Raw genomic sequence first — 18,110 nt, 5'->3', positions numbered from 1 at the left:
ATTTGTCTATAATAAATTAGATAAACCTAAGGACTTTCTATAGATATTTGGGCATTTACCATGATCACAGACAAAACCATTAAAAAAAAATAGTTTTATTCTAAAATCAGTTTTACATTTTAAAACACCCGGAGGTCTACAGCTTCATTTAGTGTTAATTCAGACTGTACTGAACGAGGAAGCCAGTCTCCCAAGGGTTGAAATGCATTAAATTGAGCACCTGGGGAGATGCAACACACCTTTTGGGCCAAAAGGGTGATGTGTAACACACAATGAAACTGACATGGGAAACCAGAACCACGTGAGGATCATGGTTTTGAGCTCTGTCTTCTACAGCGGATTTATTTGCTAACTCTCAGCATGCTCCCTGTCAGGAACTCTGATGTTTTGCTTGGTAACTAATCATTATATTTCTACATCTTAGGGTCAATCCCAAATGTTTTTATTACTAGTGCTGGAGTGTTACTCAGAATCCAATTATAACTTGACACCTTCAGCAAAATACATAACAATCAAGAGTAAGGAAGATCTCTGAATTTGTAGCCATAGCAATTTGCCATAAATTGATATTATGTAGACACTGAGCTGAAAAACAATTTAAAAGCAATTAAAAATAGAAAAAGCAACCTTTAATAAGGAACACTTTCTTTTCCCTCATATTTTAATTTATTTTCATTTTTACTTTGTGGGACAGAGTCTCACTCTGTCACCCTGAGTAGAGTGCCATAGTGTTATCATAGCTCACAGCAACCTCAAACTCTTGGGCTGAAGCTATCCTCCTGCCTCAGCCTCCTGAATAGCAGGGGCTACAGGCATCTGCCATAACACCTGGCTAGTTTTTCTATTTTTAGTAGAGATGGGGTCTCACCCTTGCTCAGGCTATTCTCTGCACTCAGGCAATCTACTTGCGTCGGCTTCTCAGAATGCTGTGTTTGCCTCCCAGAAGGCTAAGATCACAGGCGTGAGCCACTGCATCTAGCCTGTTTAGTTATTTTTTGAGACAGGATCTCAGTCTGTCATCCAGGCTAGAGTGCAATGGTATAATCATATCTTACAGCAGCCTCAAATTTCTGGGTTCAAGCAATCCTCCAGTTTCCAGCCTCCAGAGTAGCTGGAACTATAGGCATGTACCACCATGCCCAACTAATTTTTTAAAAAAACTTTTATAAATAATATTACACACTCAGTTACAACTGAAAACTACCCCCCTCAAAATACACCACTGTCAGTAAATTTGGGGATACATTTTTAGACTTTGAAAGTTACTGGAGCATTGATTTTTAACTGTTTTGTATATTAATAATATAATTGAATCATTGGGATAAATATGATCTTTTGCGTGTGTAGTATGGGTTTACAGTAAGCACAATAACTTGTTGTTATAAAATTATGGTATTTGGTCAACTCTGAAGGCATGTGTAGGGTATTCTGAGTTGAAGGGATCAAGGGCCAAACCACATATGACAGACCATGGATATGGCAGCCCTAGACACAACCCCTCAGCAATCTACATAAAGTGGCTAATCACAGAAATTTATTTCGGTTCACTTGCATTAACACGGGGGTTAATTTGATTTTGTACTATATACATATAATGGGAAATAAATATTTGTCAACAATTTTGAAATTACTGAGTTGTGCCCTGATACAGAATTGTAACCAAGGCTCACAGTCTGATTTTATTTTTCAGTTCAGGGCACCTTGGCTCATTTTCACCAACCTTTACAACTATGATGCTGCCTGTAGTCATGAAAACAAGAGAAAGAATATTCCCGTAGGGCAAAGGCATCCCTCAGAGTCTATTTATAAGGACAGCCTGAGAAACCTATTATTTTGATAATATTCTTCCCATGAATGTCTTTATAAACCCATAGATTTATATTTAGAATCTCACAGATTTAGAGCTTAGAACATGAAATCATTTTCCCATTCTATGAAAGTCCTTATTTTTTCTCCTTTAATTAAAAGCCAGATCATTATCTTTGTTCAAGTGGCTACAGCAAACAAGTTCTTAGGAATCTAATCAGCTCTGCTTTAAGCTGAAGTTAACCTGGGCAGCATTCAAATTTTGGAGAGGAATAATGACGATTTCAACACCAAGAAAGGAAGCAGGTGCCTGGAGCGGGAGCTGAGTAGCTCTTCCTGCTGTTTTTCACGCTTTTATACACAGATGCAGGGCTGCCAATTGCGTCATTTTATGCACTCCCGAGTGACAACTCAGTTGCTGTCCTGGAAATCCTGAGCAGACTAGTTTCAACAATCTTTGAACGCAGGATACAGTTCTACATGTTGGAAAAGTGTAAACGATTCTGCTCAGTTTCTAAATGCTTTGCCTCTTCCTGTGTGTTTTCTGTGGTCTGATTTTTATTCAGCTATACAAAAACACACGTCTGTATGAAACATGTGTCAGAGATTCACTGACCCTGATGGGAAAGAAGTTCAAAGAAATGAGACACAGAAATACTTTAACTTCTGAAAGGTTTACTGAACAATGATTCTTCTAGTGTCCTCAGTCTTCCCATTTTTGCAAAACCTCCCCAGAGTAGGTGCACCTAGGATTAAAATTACTGCTTGCCGAAAATCTTTGTCTACTGATTTATGATTATTCACTCTCCAACGTGAGGCTATTTTGTAAACCTCCAAGTTATCAAATTAAACTCCTCCATACACGAGATTAATGTACGTGTGCAGTTCCGTGTGTTAATGTATCTACTGACGTACATTTCACGTACATTTCCCGTTTATTAACATCCTACTTTCTGTCTAATCTCTCCTCTTTAGCCTCACTGCTAATATCATCTCTTGCTGAGATTGGCCCAACCTCACTCTGACCTTTCCTGTCTGGTCTCTCCCATTGGTCTTCCTCCATAGCGAGGACGATCTTTTTAAAATGCAGACTTTTGAATGGTTTCCCCTTTCTAAACAGGAAACACAAGGTCTTCCCAATGCAGAGCCTGGTTGTCGTCACTTGTATTCCGTGCTTCAACAGTAGTTTACAGCAGCCAGGAATCACCAACTCTCACAGTTCTCAGAATTGGAACCTGGCTTTTCTAATAACTATGTGACATTGGGTAAGTTACTTAAGTTTCTTTTTTCTTTTTTTTTTTATTGTTGTTGGGGATTCATGGAGAGTACAATAAGCCAGGTTACACTGATTGCATTTGTTAGGTAAAGTCCCTCTTGCAATCATGTGCAAATGGAGTTTCTCCAATCACAGTATCCATACCAGACTGTTTTCAGGATTACATGAAATAATTCATGGCTAGTACGTAGTATAGGCTATGTAGCATGTAGCTCATTCTCAACAATGTTAGTGATTTTTAGGACTTTTACCATCAGCACCATCACCAGTCGTCTGGTCTGGTGTCCGTATCAAACATACCCTGTCTAGGTATGCCAGCATACATCCTAGGACTCAGTAAGAAGTCCGTACATGCTCACTGAAAAATTCAGCTCAATTCCTAATGTATGCCAATGGTAATATATGTATGCTCTTAAAAGACAAGGCTTATTTCTTTATATCCTGAATTTTCCACCTATTCAATCAAGAAGTGTTCACTCATTAAATACATTTAGTGAAATGATAAATGTATTGTGGGAACAATCAATATTATCAAAAGCAATGACAGATTCCCTTATGGCTTATAAACAGGGTACAAGTCTTCTTTCATAACCAACGCCTTGCGTTACCCTTTCTCTGGATTTAACCATAGTTCCTACCATGACTGCTGGTTAATAACTTTGAATGAATCCTGAGAATACTTAGAGAATACATATTATAACAAATTGATTCATCAACCTTATGTTAATATTAATTCTTAGTTGTTTTACCATCCAAATGGTCCACTTATTATTTACTAATACTTCCCTGTGTCAGAAGAATACTTTTGAAACCCTGATAGAATTGTCAAAATGACAAGTGATTTATTTTTCCTCTCTATTGTAGTTTGAAAAATATGCATCCCCTTTTTTCAGTCATTTCACTTTCCTATTTCCATTACTGAGAATGAGCGTTATGCGGTGTGGCCACCTGGCTTCCCAGAGTGACTCCCGTGTTCAGACTCTAAGTGCGCTGAGAGCAGGGAGCTGGTATCTCCTAACTGGTGCAGTACCATGGTTGGTGAATAGCCGCGCGCCATAGTTTCCCCTCCTTCAATGAATGAATGAATAAACAAAAACAAATGCCAGCATCTGATCCATTTTAAATCCTAAACATTTGTCTTTTGAACACATTCTTGGTTTTTGACATTAGAAAACTATCTTCTTAAATTCAAGGATAACTGTTCTGAAATGACTTTCTTCAAGTTAGCAAATTAAGATTAAAAATAATTAGCTCTGATAGTGCCCAAGGTTTTGCCTCCTTTATTTATTGTAGATCAGAAGTGTTAACTCTTGTATTTTTCCTACTCCTCTCCTTCGTCCTATGAAAGCGATTCCTCGGGGCGGCGCCTGTGGCTCAGTCGGTAAGGCACCGGCCCCATATACCGAGGGTGGCGGGTTCAAACCCGGCCCCCGCCAAACTGCAACCAAAAAATAGCCAGGCGTTGTGGCGGGCGCCTGTAGTCCCAGCTACTCGGGAGGCTGAGGCAAGAGAATCGCTGAAGCCCAGGAGTTGGAGGTTGCTGTAAGCTGTGTGAGGCCACGGCACTCTACTAAGGGCCATAAAGTGAGACTCTGTCTCTACAAAAAAAAAAAAAAAAAGAAAGCGATTCCTCACTGTGATTTTTAATAGTATCTTACAAGGTTGCGCCTACATTAATAGGTATGATCTAGTAGTCATTTTAAACAGATGTGTCTCATGTGTGTAACTTCATTGAAAAGATGGATCCACTACCAGAAGCACAGATTTAGATGGAATGGTCTGAGTGCTCAGAAAAGCCAGAGCCCATACTGCCGCGGTCCTTGGTCCCCGAGTTGGGGACTGGTGCTGGTCCTTGGCAACTCTTAGGAGGGTGAGTAGTGGGTGAGTGAGCGAAGCTTCGTCTATATTCACAGCCGCTCCCCGTCACTCACACCGTGGCCTGAGCTCCGCCTCCTGTCACATTAGGGGCAGCCTTAGATTCTCACAGGAGCACAAACCCTGCTGTAAACCGCACATGTGAAGGATCTACGGTGTGTGCTCTTAATGCGAATCTAATACCACTCCTTCTCCATACACATACACCCTACCCGTCTGTGGACAAACCGTCTTCTGTGAAACCAGTCCCTGATGCCGAAAAGATCGGGGTCAGCTGCTGTCCTGGATGCTTTACCACATACATTGTCCATGTAATTCTCAGACCACCTTTGTAAGAAAGAAGTTATTATTATTCCCGTTTCACTGATAAATCTCAGAGACCACGAGATATAATCATGTAGTCCTTTATACACCATGTCAATGATAGGATTCAAAATCCATTTTCTGATTCAAAATCCAGGGCTCTTTCCATGATACCAAATTCAAATCACACGGATTAATACACTTAGAGAATTCTAGCTCCCTATATCCATAATTCAACAGGCACAATCTTGGGCCCAGCATTTATATTTGCAATGCCTTGTTTTGGTAGAGATGAACTCAGGCGGCTCAAATTACTTCCCTGTGAATAGAGACTGCATCATACAAAAATGAGTTTGTGATTAAAAAGCAAATAGATTTGAAGCATGCTAAGTAGGTATATTGATTGTAAAGTGATCAAGCAGTAAAAATGAACTGAAAGGAGAATGTATGCCTTCTTGACTACAAATTTGCATTTTTCTACATAAAATGCACTGTCCTTTGTTAAGTGTGTTCATTCCTATAATGATCACATTTACTATGGCTTCCAATTACTTTTAACTACTAAGGACAGAGCAGCACTGTGAAAAATCTATCGAGAACGCGAACGAAGCCCCTCATGGAAGAGACTAATTCTTTAATGTCCCATGCTTCTATTTTCCCTGCTCCCTTTTATTACCTTACATGGAGGAGGACTTGTACCCCTGAGGGCTCATGCAGTATGTTAAATACTGATCAGTCCCCACACGGCTGCTATGACTCTCCACAGGCACATCTCCACAAAATTAACATGGAAAGGCTACTTTGTTCACTCTTGGCAATGCCTCGGTGACAAGTGAAAGGTTTGAGAAAATTGCCACAAGTCACCGGGAATTGGAAAAACTCAACCTTTACGCAGGGGTCCTCAAACTGCAGCCCGTGGGCCACATGAGGCAGTGTGATTTTATTTGTGCCCGTTTTGTTTTTTTACTTCAAAATAAGATATGTGCAGTGTGCATAGGAATTTATTCATACTTTTTTTTTTTAAACTATAGTCTAGCCCCCAAGCGGTCTTAGGGACAGTGAATTGGCCCCCTGTTTAAAAAGTTTGAGGACGCCCTAGAATAGAGAAGCACGTTTTTTTTCTTTAAACTAAACACATAAATACTTTCATATGAAAAAAAGGGTGAACAGAGTGGTTGTTTCAACCACGAATTCTCTTATCCTCTACACACACACTTTAACACACACATGCATGATAAATTAGTAAATATCAATACTCTTCCCTTTAGGAAAATTTGAATGACAGCTTAACAATAGCTGCAGCCCCCAAAGCCAGGAATCACGCAGGTGAGTTCTCAGCATAAGTGATAGAAGTAATCTCTGGATACTGATTGATGTTTTCCACATTAATTATTGGATGATGGTCAGGCAGTCCTGATGGCATCTTCCTGTGACAGCACTGAGTTCTCACGTTTCACGCTCTGAGAGCCAGAAGACAAGAGGCTATCAGTATGTAACAAGAAGGCAGGAGAGAGGAGCCCCTGGAAACTCAACAGACTGCAGACCACCTGGGTGACAGCTGGGGTGGGATGTGATCCTAGAGGCAGAAAGAGCTAAATTGAATATTCCCCTCACTCCATCTATCTTAAGGCAAAAAAGCAATTGAGTCGAAGGGGCACATTTTCAGCCCTGCACAGGGAATTAGCCATGAAATTCTCATTAAAGATAATGGGGCTTTCTATTACCACTCTCAATACATTCTCTGAAAACTCTCAGCATTTATCTTTAAACCTAGGCTTAAAAATCATCTGCCAGGCAGAAACCCTCCTCATTCCTCATTACTTTCTATCAAGCACAGGGAGGGGTGTTTGCCTTTGACACGGTTCCACCATGGAGCCAGCACAGAGGCAGTCACAGCCCTTTGGGGCTTGGGTCCCTTGAGCACATAAGTACTCAAGGGGGTATTTGCTATGGTGAGAATGGGCGTGAATAGGGCACAGCCGTATGTGAGTTAGGGCCTCAAATACCACAGCCTCTGGGTTTGAACCTGCATCTCCATGTTTTCAATTCTTCAGCCTGAGTTCACTCACTGATTTATTTCATTTCTGTTTTGCTTTTTGGAATTTAATTGAATAGGTGGGGTACCTATCCCAGTTACCTGGGAAGTCTCTCCACGCTGAAGCTCCTTAACACCGCCGCCTCTCCTGTCCTGGCTTCTCTGATTTGCTCTCTCTGGGCCTGCAGGAGACACTCTCAATCCTTCACCCAGTGGGCAGAGCCTTCCGTTCTCCAACCCTGTCTAAGATAGCTAGCCTGAGGTCACAGCCTCATCTCTCAGTGCCACTCCCCTCACAAAGCCCAGGTCCCGTGACCTCCACCGACACAGCTACCTGTCACCTTCCTTTGGTCTTTTCATACTATTCCTTTGCCCTGAACCACCATTCTCCACTCCCACAGCCTGGTGAATGCTACTCGTGCTTTAAAACCTGTAGCAGGTGTTACCTTATTCCCTCCCTGGGGATAAACTCTGGCTCCTCTGTATTCCTTCTGAGTACACAGATGACTTGTTGCCAATCTAAATTCGGCATCACGGAGCAGAGACTGCTGCCTGCTCCCTTCCCCTTCCTCCACTGCCTGTTCTCCTGCTCCAGGTTCACATACAAAGACTGGCAGAAAAAGAGAAATATTCATAGTGGTGAGTTACAAATATTTCTTCCCTTCAGTTGGAAGATGAAAAATTTGGCTTATATCAATGATTAGAGTAGTGATAAAATCCCTACCCTTGAAGCTTTCAGGAATACATCCCAGATTCTGGAATTTTATTTTCCTTTTGATGTGACTTTGGAGATTTAGGAAAGGCAATTTAAATTCGATTTATTTAAAATATTTACGGAAGAACTATGGCCTGTTTAATAGTTCTTAAAGAAGATTCTATATTCTCACTGATAAAGCATATTCTTTATTTATCACTGTTAAATAGCAAATAAAATTTAGTGATATAAATACTTAAATTGTAGTAATATACTAAAAATGATACTTTTGGGTTTTGGAAAATACAGATCAACTACAACTAATAATTATGTAGTCATATGTTTAATCTATCATATTACCTACTTTTCCTGTTTTCATTATGAAAAGTAATCACAGGTAAACCCTTTTGTGTACTGACTTTGAGGTCTGTCTGGCCAACATCACTTGATTACCAGATGTTGGAACCAGAAGCCACTGTGATAAGATGTCACTCTCTCATAAAAACTGTTTCATTGGTTTTTGTTCCTAGCACATCTAATTTTAAGAAAATGGACATTTTAAAATTAAACAACTTAATATACTAGCTGATCAAGATTCATATCAATTAAGTCCCCCACCAAAATCTAGGTTACAAGACACTGATATGACATGCATATGCAGCAATCCTTTTAGGGTTAAGAACTTTTATAAAAGATAATGTAAAAAGGTACGAGAATGAATGAAACTTCTACCACATTTGAAACATCTGATTTCTTAATATAAATTTAACATAACAATGTACTTATTCATCTGGTTGCCTAAATTAGAATAAATTCTAATGTCTATTTGCCTATTTTACAATTTAGTAAAATTCAAATTTCTGGATTTACTTCTTTCGTATTAATTTTTAATTATGTATTTTTTTGAGACAGAGTCTCACCCTGTCACCAGTGGTGGAGTGTGGTGGTGTCATAGCTCACAGCAACCTCAAACTCTAGGCTGTGACCAATCCATTTGCCTCACTCTCCCGAGTAGCTGGGACTACGGGTGCCTGCCACAACACCAGGCTACTTTTTTTATTATTATTATTTTTAGTTCAGACGGGGTCTTGCTCTTGCTCAGGCTGGTCATGAACCCCTAAGCTCAAGCAATCCACCATCTTGTCCTCCCAGAGTGCTAGTCCTTTTAAATTATTTTAAAGAATATAAAAGTGTAAGTGTATTTTATATTAGAGAGGGGAAATAGTGAGGGGAAGAGATGAAGGAGAAGACAGCGGGGGCGGGGTGAGAGAGGGGGAGAGGCAGGGAAGGGGGGGGGAAAGGAGTGAGAAAGGCCTGGCATCCCAAAGAGAAAGGAAGGAAGGCAGGAAGCTCTGGATTTACCGCTAATCAAGGTTAATATATGAAAGTACTTATGATTTACACTTATGAAAAGACAGTGTTCAGTCTATCGTGAGTAGGACAGATTTTCATATATTTTGTCTTTTTCCTGGAGCCCCATTATTACCAATATTATTTTTCTCCTTTTATAGATTAAAGCCTAATTTTAGAACTTCTTCTTAATGTACAAAATCCTCGGATCATGAGCTAGTGGAAATCTTTCTTTTGTTTTACTTAGCCATTTTTCTAGTGATTTAAAACCCAAGTGTCTCCTCTATGCTTATTGGGTTTCTCAAAACTTACTTGCACAAAAACTAAATGAATACTTTTGAAACCCTGAATTGCTAAAGGAGGTATTTTTTTCTTTCTAACTCACACATAGAATTGAATCTATATACAGAAATCCCCAGAGTAAACCTATTCCTTTTACTTAGTACGTCTCCATTGCACAGGAGAGAAAAGATGCAGCTTCAGCATCTGCCCTGCAGGACTCCTTGATTCCCTAAGTCGGGTTACCTTGAGTGCTCTACTTTACAAGATCCTGCATTACCCAATCTGGGCCTATTCATCAATTTGTCCTTTGATGTCACGGTAATGACAGAGCAAAATATTACTAAGGAGGAGTCCTTTAAAAGTTCAAACAAAAGTGTTTTTTTTTTATAATTTTTAAGCAATAGTTACCTGAGTAAGATTTTTTAATTGCTTATATGAACTGAGAGTCATTCCACTATTCATCTTCATTTTAAATTAAAATGTTCCATTAATTATGTTAGTACTACAAATTTCTTTTTAATTGTTTTTACATTTCAACTCATAAATTTCACTTCCTTTCACTTCTGTAGTCCTGCACTATTGTTACACGATGGCTGTAACAGTTTATGTTGGTTAGGGGAAAGGGAGGCAGGATGGCCCTGGAAATTCAACCACTCTTGCTATATAGTTGAATATAACTCATTTTCCAAATAATCAATGGATAAGTGCATTTTGGAAAAAACCCTTTTAGTTTAGTCACTATTTATATATGTACATTGTATATTACACATACAAAGTTTTTAGATCTTAAAGGCTACATATATTAAAAAGTTTTAAGAACTAGGCAAGAGAGAAAGAGAGAGAGAGAGAAATAGACAGGAGAGGCCGGGCGTGGTAGCTCACACCTGTAATCCTAGCACTCTGGGAGGCCAAGGAGAGTGGACTGCTTGAGCTCAAGGGTTTAAGACCAGTCTGAGCAAGAGCAAGACCCCATCTCTACTAAAAACAGAAAAATGAGCCAGGCATGGTGACAGGCACCTGCACTCTCAGCTACTTAGGAAATTGAGGCAAAAGAATTGCTAGAGTCCAAAAGTTTGAAGTTGCTGTGAACTATGATGATGCCATGGCATTGTACCCAGGCTGAAAGAGGGAGAGTCTGTCTCAAAAAAAAAAAAAAAAGAAAGAAAGAAAAAAGAAAGAGAGAGGAGATGCAGGGAGAATGGGGACTGAAAACCCCATTCTTGGCAAGAGAAAGCACCCCCAGAAAAAGAGGGAAATTAAAAAGTAGGCTGTCAGAACAGGGAAAAGTCTTCCTGTCTTTTCTGAAATTCTAGCCTGTTGGGGATACAGCTTCCAAACACCCTTGCTGGGTCTGTGAGCACTCTCAGGAAATTGGCTATAGAAGAGACTATGGCAAAGACCTAGAAAGATACATCAACTGGGTCATTTCCTGCCCATTAAACAGGCAAAGCAGATACCCATTGTGGAGATTTGCATTTGCCTGGGGCAGAGATCAAGGGAGTAGCTTGAGCCCTGAGATATGGGCAGAAGAGCTTATATCCCTTATTGCAGAGGAAGATCCTCTGTGGTGGTAATAGGAGGAAAATTCCTCCCTCCCATTGATTCCTCAGAGGAGATTAATGCCAGTGGCGTTTTACGCCACAGGGAACTAGTGGAGTTTAACACCTCCCTAGAAATGTGTGTGTGTGATCTCAAGCAGGAGGCTCTCCCAATACAATCTCTCAGATTTCAGATTTCTCAAGGCTAGTCAAACCCTTAAATAATATCCATAGGACCTGATATGCCCACTCAGAAACTGCTGGCATCTTTGTTCCCACGCTCATCTTACCCTCTGGGCAAATAGACTTCAGTAAAAGCAGACTGAAGCAAACACTCTGGGCCACTGCCGGAAGCCCACAAACGGGCCAGGGACCCCTGAGGTCCCATCTTTAATTCTACTCTACGTCTCTCGTCTCTTTCTTTGCCATCATTTCTAACTCTATATTTCTTCAGTAGGTCGCCATCAGTTCCACAGGTCTTAGTGGACCCTGCCCTTGGGGTGGGACCCCAACAAAGAGAGGGTGCCAGAAAAAAAAAATATATATATATTATGACAGTGTATTAAAATTGTCATACTTAAGATATATTTGACGGTTACAATTATAAGATATATAATATACAAGATAACGAATGTCATTGGTATATATTGAGTATTGTAATTTTAATACCATTTTTTTCTTTCTTAAAATGTGTATATATTTTTTTGCACCCTCTGTGTATTCACATGTGTGTCTATAAAAACATATACATAAAGCTTTATATATGTTAAAGCTCATTTCTACTATGTATTAAAAAGACCTAACACTGGATTACACAGACAGCAGCTTGATGTTTACCACAATCAAGTGTTTTAACAATGGTGACAGGCCTGACACAGTCTGTTGCCCGCTCAAATGTGAGTGAGGGGTCTCCATGCAGGACAGACATGATGCCCACTGGAACCAGGTGACCCTCTGATGCACTGAGGTCCTCCTGAATGGTGCCATTAACAAATCCCAGTGGAGAAGACACATAAGGTAGCTGGCTGCAAGTCCAGGGCCTCCTTTCCTGGGAGAAATTCACCCTCACAATAAGTATGAAGAGGAAAGGTAACTCACGCGTACAGATATCCATCTGGTTCAAACACGTCCCGTGCTAGTCAGAGAATGGGGCCTGCACTCAAGTCACCCACCTTCCCACACTGCCAGGCCTTGAGTGAATTGACTCATTCAGTTTTATTTATTTATTTATTTATTTTGAGACAGAGCCTTAAGCTGTCACCCTGGGTAGAGTGCTGCGGCATCACAGCTCACAGCAACCTCCAACTCCTGGGCTCAAGCGATTCTCCTGCCTCTGCCTCCCAAGTAGCTGGGACTACAGGCGCCCGCCACAACACCCAGCTATTTTTTGGTTGCAGCCGTCATTGTTGTTTGGCAGGCCAGGACCGGATTTGAACCCACCAGCTCAGGTGTATGTGGCTGGCGCCTTAGCCCCTTGAGCTACAGGCACCGAGCCTCATTCAGTTTTTTTTAAAAATGGTTTATTGGTGGTGTCAGAAGCATCGCAAGAATCCAATGTACTTAATTCTAATATGGAGGCAGTAGATGATTTAATACAAGGTGGGGGGGGTAGAGGAAGGAGGAAGGAGGGAGATGATGGGAGTCATGGTGTACGGCACACCTCTTGGGGGTGGGACACAATTATAAGAGGGACTTTACTTAACAAATGCAATTAGTGTAACCTAACTCTTTGTACCCTTAATGAATCCCAAACAATTAAAAAAAAAATCAAAGTTAAGGTCAAAGATTTGAAAAATAAAAATAAAATAAAACACTGAGTGAAGAGAGTATCAGGACAAAAACTCTATGGAACAAGTCTTTAGGGGGGAAAACTGTGAGTCCATATTTCTTGCCCTCACCAGAAATTTCTTTAACATATATCCTTTGTCCTTTCAGGGTCCTTCTGAAAATTCCTACCCACCTGTTCCCACAGCTAAGGGACTCAGTAAGATGATGCTCTGGGTTTTATAACATTTGCAGAATACTGATTTATACGGGCTAAATAAAAACAGTTGGCTATCAAGCAGGGTAGGAATAAAGAACCAAAACAAATTAAAAACACAGCATCCAATGGAAGGATGCCGCAGTAAGAAATAAAAGGAAATTTGGAAATCCTTGCAGCAAGCTTTTTGATTGTCTGCATGTACAATTGGCCTGGGTACAAAGGAAAACTAGAAAAGCCACAGTGGTGATTAAATACCTTAAAAAGGTTCAATGTGGCAAAAAATAACTTTGCCTATAAAGCAGGAATACGTACAATATAAACAGCATGACTCTTTGTAGGAAAGGAAATTCAGAAGATATCACACAAAAATCAAGAAATGTAAAATCTACTGTGATGGAAACAAATGAAGCCCCCCCCCCCCCCCGGCAACACGGATAAGCCGAGCCAGTTGAAAGGTGCACGGGTCAATCAGAAACTGTGTTTCTTGGAAGCCAGTCTCAAAACTTTCATCGTGACCCACGAATCTCTACTAATAAAGCTATTTTCAAATGTGTGTTGTTTGATAGGCGTTATGACAGCTGATATAAAATAAAAATGGAAAAAGGTTATGTCAGGATAGAAAATTTTCCATTTATTAAACTCCTTTTTAATCATGATTATATTAATTAAAAGGCAAAATCCTGATCTTAAAAAGAGACTATCCTATTCCTCTTCCACCATGCAACACAGCAGGGAAGACATTAAACGTAAGTGAATGGTTTGAGACTGTACAGACAGGAAAGCTCATCAATAGACTCGGATTGCACACAAAAGATTACCCTATGAAAGACAATCTAATAAAAACAAGTCAGGCTAAAAGCTCTGAGAAGATTCTAATAATTCACCCAGAACTCTATTCCTACTAATCTCATATTCACTGTTGTATACAGCTCTGCCATCTAATTCAGGTTGGCATTAAAACACCTAGACGTTAATGCTAATTAAATCTACCTTTTCATTCCAAAAATCCCCCACATTTTTCCCTTTAATAGCAAACATATAAATACAATTCAATAGTTAAAAAAAAAAACCTTAGTTCGGGTGGTGCCTGTGGCTCAAAGGAGTAGGGCGCTGGCCCCATATGCCGGAGTGGCGGGTTCAAACCCAGCCCCAGCCAAGAACTGCAAAAAAAATAAAACAAATCTTAGTTCCTCTTCTTGCACAGCGAAATCAGAAAAGGCTCTCTCACTTGGATACCTTATTGTTGACTGTTTTTCATCTTGACTTTAAAACTAAATGAGAAAAAACAGCTTGGATAATATTTATTCTCATTCACACTGTAAAATTCTTCTCTCTGTTGGAACTTCAGGGTAAACCTCCCTGTTTAATGTTTCATGCAGGTGTGGATTTGCTTGGGTTCCTCTAGCTGTCTGAATTAGAATTACTAAAGGATTATTTTAGGAACAGCCTTCTGTGGGATTTTGGATTCTAGTAAAAATTAGCACACATTTTATCATCATGAAAAAAATCTAACCTTAGCCTTCACCGAAAAATTCAAGATTATGTTAAATTCCCCATTTTATTCCTCATCATAGAAAAACAGAACTACAAAAACTTCAACTAGTTTTAACCTTAACTTCAGCCCCTGACGTGGGACAATGGCTGCCTAACACCTTGGTAAATGTCTCCTGAAGTAAATTCACTAAAGCTTTCTTTACTTTGAATTATAGTGAAGAAAGCCAATGTATTTTGAAATTTCAGTGTTCCCTGGGATTCTAACACACCAATCAGTGAGAATATCAATAATAAGATAGCTATGGAACCTCAACTGTTTTTGTTATACAACACTAGTGAAATTCTAAAATTGCTGATGGAACATCTGAGTAAATAATTTGGACAACTCAGTCATGGTCTGGGACTACATGGCCCATGTAACTGCATTAACTTTCAGCAAATTAATATGGAATTGTGTGTATGTTTATAGTTTCAAAGTCCAAAGTATCCTCTTGGTTGATCCAGTGTATCCAGTACTCTGATAACTCTTTTTTTTTTTTTTTTTGCAGTTTTTGGCCAGGGCTGAGTTTGAACCTGCCACCTCCAGCATATGGGGCCGGTGCCCTACTCCTTTGAGCCACAGGCGCTGCTCCTCTGATAACTCTTTTTTTCCCAAGGTAAGACAAAAGCACAGATCCTCAAGGTGGCGACACTGTGTTGAAGCCACGTTCCCTGTACACAGTAGGCATGCTCCGACTTGAGGACATTGTGCCTGGTCCCCATGTTTCAGACGCTCTGAGACATCTGTGACACTCCTTCACTTCAGACAGTTTCTATAAGGAAATCCTCCCATTGGAAGGTGTGCCCCTTTCTCCCAGTCTGTCACCTTGTACTCCTCTGGCTTAAGTTCTTTGCATCTATTTCACCTGCCACATCATATATTTGTTTACTCTATCAACCAATTCTCCCTAACGTAATGCACTCCATATGAAAGGAGGGACTTACTTATTTTTTAAATGTTGTATCCCCAGCACCTAGAATAGGGCTGGTACATAATTGGTGCTGAAATGCACACTTATTGAATGAATGAATAAACAAATGGGAATAGACTGAGTGAACACAAGTTTATCAGAAGGAAGACATCACTGCCAGCAAACAGAAAAAAAATTAAATATTTGATTTGTTCAGCTGCAGATGATATTTTCAATTAAGGTCTTAAGAAGCTTATAAGAGAGTTCAAAGTACACAGCAATTAAAGGAAAAAATTCTGCATATTTTATCAACCACAAAAATTTAATGTTCCTTTCAGGGAAATAGTCTGGCCATGTTTCGTAAGTAAGATCATGCTGTGTAGGACTTGAATACTGGAACTTGGCCATATCAAGCTGAAATGGAATTTTGCAGAGGACAGGCTGTTGCTTCGAATGGCCCTTCTTCCCTTTCTACCTCTGTAACACCTGATCCATCAAAACCCAACTCCAACATCACCATTTCTATGGAAAGTTCATAGACCTAGCCAGCATGAAGATCTATTTTGCCCTTTGAATCTTATTCTGTAGCTGGAACAATCCTCGGTCATTTTCTTTTTTGTACCTTAGTTTTTTCTTGTGTGTTAATTTTTCCCATTATGTTATGTCATTGCTATTATTTTTATTAATTGTTATTTGCTCTTTATGCCTTATGTCTCCAAACAGAATTTTTTACACTACTACACAGCCAACATCGCGAAGAACAATTCTTGGCATGGATTAAGTACCAAGTAAATTTTAATAAAGTGAACCCTGTCCTCAAAATCTAACTAAAATCTAATCTATTAGTATTAGTATAATACTAATAAGAGACTATGTCTGGTGACAGACGACAGATTAGAATGAGAACTAAAACCCTGCCCTGCTATTCCCATCCACGTGGTTTCCCTTCCTCATGACAACAGAGAGGTTACCAAAGAGGAGGGTGTGATTATGAAGAGGGACTTCACCAGGGGATTCCCACTGACATTTGGGGTCTGATGACCATCTGAAGAGACTGATGCCACGTGTGACTACATGCCCCTCACATGGCTGCCCCAGACAGTACACACTTGCAGGAGACAACTGCCCTGAGCAGGAGCCATCCGATTTCCCCTTGCATTTGCAGGGAAGGCACACCACACGTGAGCTCCTGAACCATCATTCTGCTGGAGTTGGACAGCAGCTGCAACTCCAAAGCAGCATCTGCGTAGCTCACAACATTTGGGTCACAGGGACCTGAAATGAACTACTGAAGAGTGGAATGTCTACCAAGCGCAGTGAGAAAAGAAACAAAAAACAGATTTGTTGGGCGAGTAGTTGATTCAGCTCCTACTTAGCAAACTCCTACAGTGAATAAACTGAATGTGCATTTTTGTACCTAAAATACAAATATGTTAATATAAATGCAAGGGTGACAAGATTCTGAGCCACGATGATATAAATGTAGGATTATGCTATTTTCTAGGACAAGACAGTCCCTGATATACAGGAACTACACCCAGAAAACATCCAAACTCTTATTCCAAATACCTATGGGGTCCTCTGAATGTTTCCACTTTTAATTTCAGGGAGTCAAAATGCAAACAAGTCCCAGCCCATGAATTGTGGCTTAACAAAGAGACAAGCGAGGCAGGCCATTCACGTACCGGTGGACGCCACTGCTGCACATGATAACGTGGCAGCCTCCCAGTCTGCTGCACAGCTCCGAGGAGACGGACAGCAGTCCAACTCCAGAGGCGCTGCAAGCCGTGTTCACGCAGGCAGCTGTGCGCTTGGATCTGATGAATGAGGACACCAGTCGGTACAGTTCATCCAAAGCATTGAGAGGCCTCATCAGCTGCAGAAAAAAGGGATGAACGCATGAAGTTCAATATGTCTAGGAAAATCTTTTTAGATGGCTTACAATGCACAGTTGTGATACCTTTCAATGAAGAGTCTAAATGATTATTTTGTTATGGAAGTAACAGAATTGGAGACTGCAAATATTTATAATTATCATTGCTCAAAAATAATAGCTGAAAAATCAAATTAGGGAGGTATGTAAATAATAATTGCAATAAACACAATCATCTCTTTTACCTTATCTATATACGCTGCTTTGGATGTGGAGTTTGGTGGTGAATTTGACTTGTCCAAGTAGAATGCCCTGTAAGAATCCAAAGAAGAAATTATCCTTTGCTATTAGAAATAACATAAAATGCATGAAGATATTCACGTTTCACTGACTTCCTTTTAAAAACAAGTGAATAAACAAAAGCATTGAACACAAGAAGATCAAGGTTGCACGAAAGCCAATAGTCTTTCATCCAAAAAATGATAAAAGCGACCACCAGCCCCATTCCATATTGTGTGGCCTTAGAGGGATATCTCGTCTACGCTCAATTCTCTCATCTGGAATCTGAGGACAGCATTAGCTTCTACTTCATAAGGCTGCCAAGAATATTAAACGAGTTAACACAGAAACGATGTGTAGAGAAGTACAGA

At 40.1% G+C, this 18,110-nt stretch overlaps 1 protein-coding gene across 4 annotated transcripts in view; it reads right to left on the bottom strand.

Moving 5' to 3' along the window:
* PREX2 (phosphatidylinositol-3,4,5-trisphosphate dependent Rac exchange factor 2) overlaps positions 1 to 18,110 on the bottom strand; it is a 299,369-nt gene that overhangs the window by 22,132 nt on the left and 259,127 nt on the right. For all 4 annotated transcript variants that reach the window (XM_053558919.1, XM_053558921.1, XM_053558920.1 and 1 more), the window contains 2 exons: positions 17,706 to 17,772; positions 17,273 to 17,463 (listed from right to left, as the gene is read on the bottom strand). In XM_053558919.1, coding sequence (XP_053414894.1) covers positions 17,273 to 17,463; positions 17,706 to 17,772 — 258 coding nt within the window. The remainder of the gene's footprint in view (positions 1 to 17,272; positions 17,464 to 17,705; positions 17,773 to 18,110) is intronic.

The sequence above is a fragment of the Nycticebus coucang genome, chromosome 13 (assembly GCF_027406575.1).
Source record: "Nycticebus coucang isolate mNycCou1 chromosome 13, mNycCou1.pri, whole genome shotgun sequence".
Lineage (NCBI taxonomy): Eukaryota > Metazoa > Chordata > Mammalia > Primates > Lorisidae > Nycticebus > Nycticebus coucang.
The sequence above is the reverse complement of the archived record's forward strand: the minus strand, read 5'-3'. Positions and strand labels throughout refer to the sequence as shown.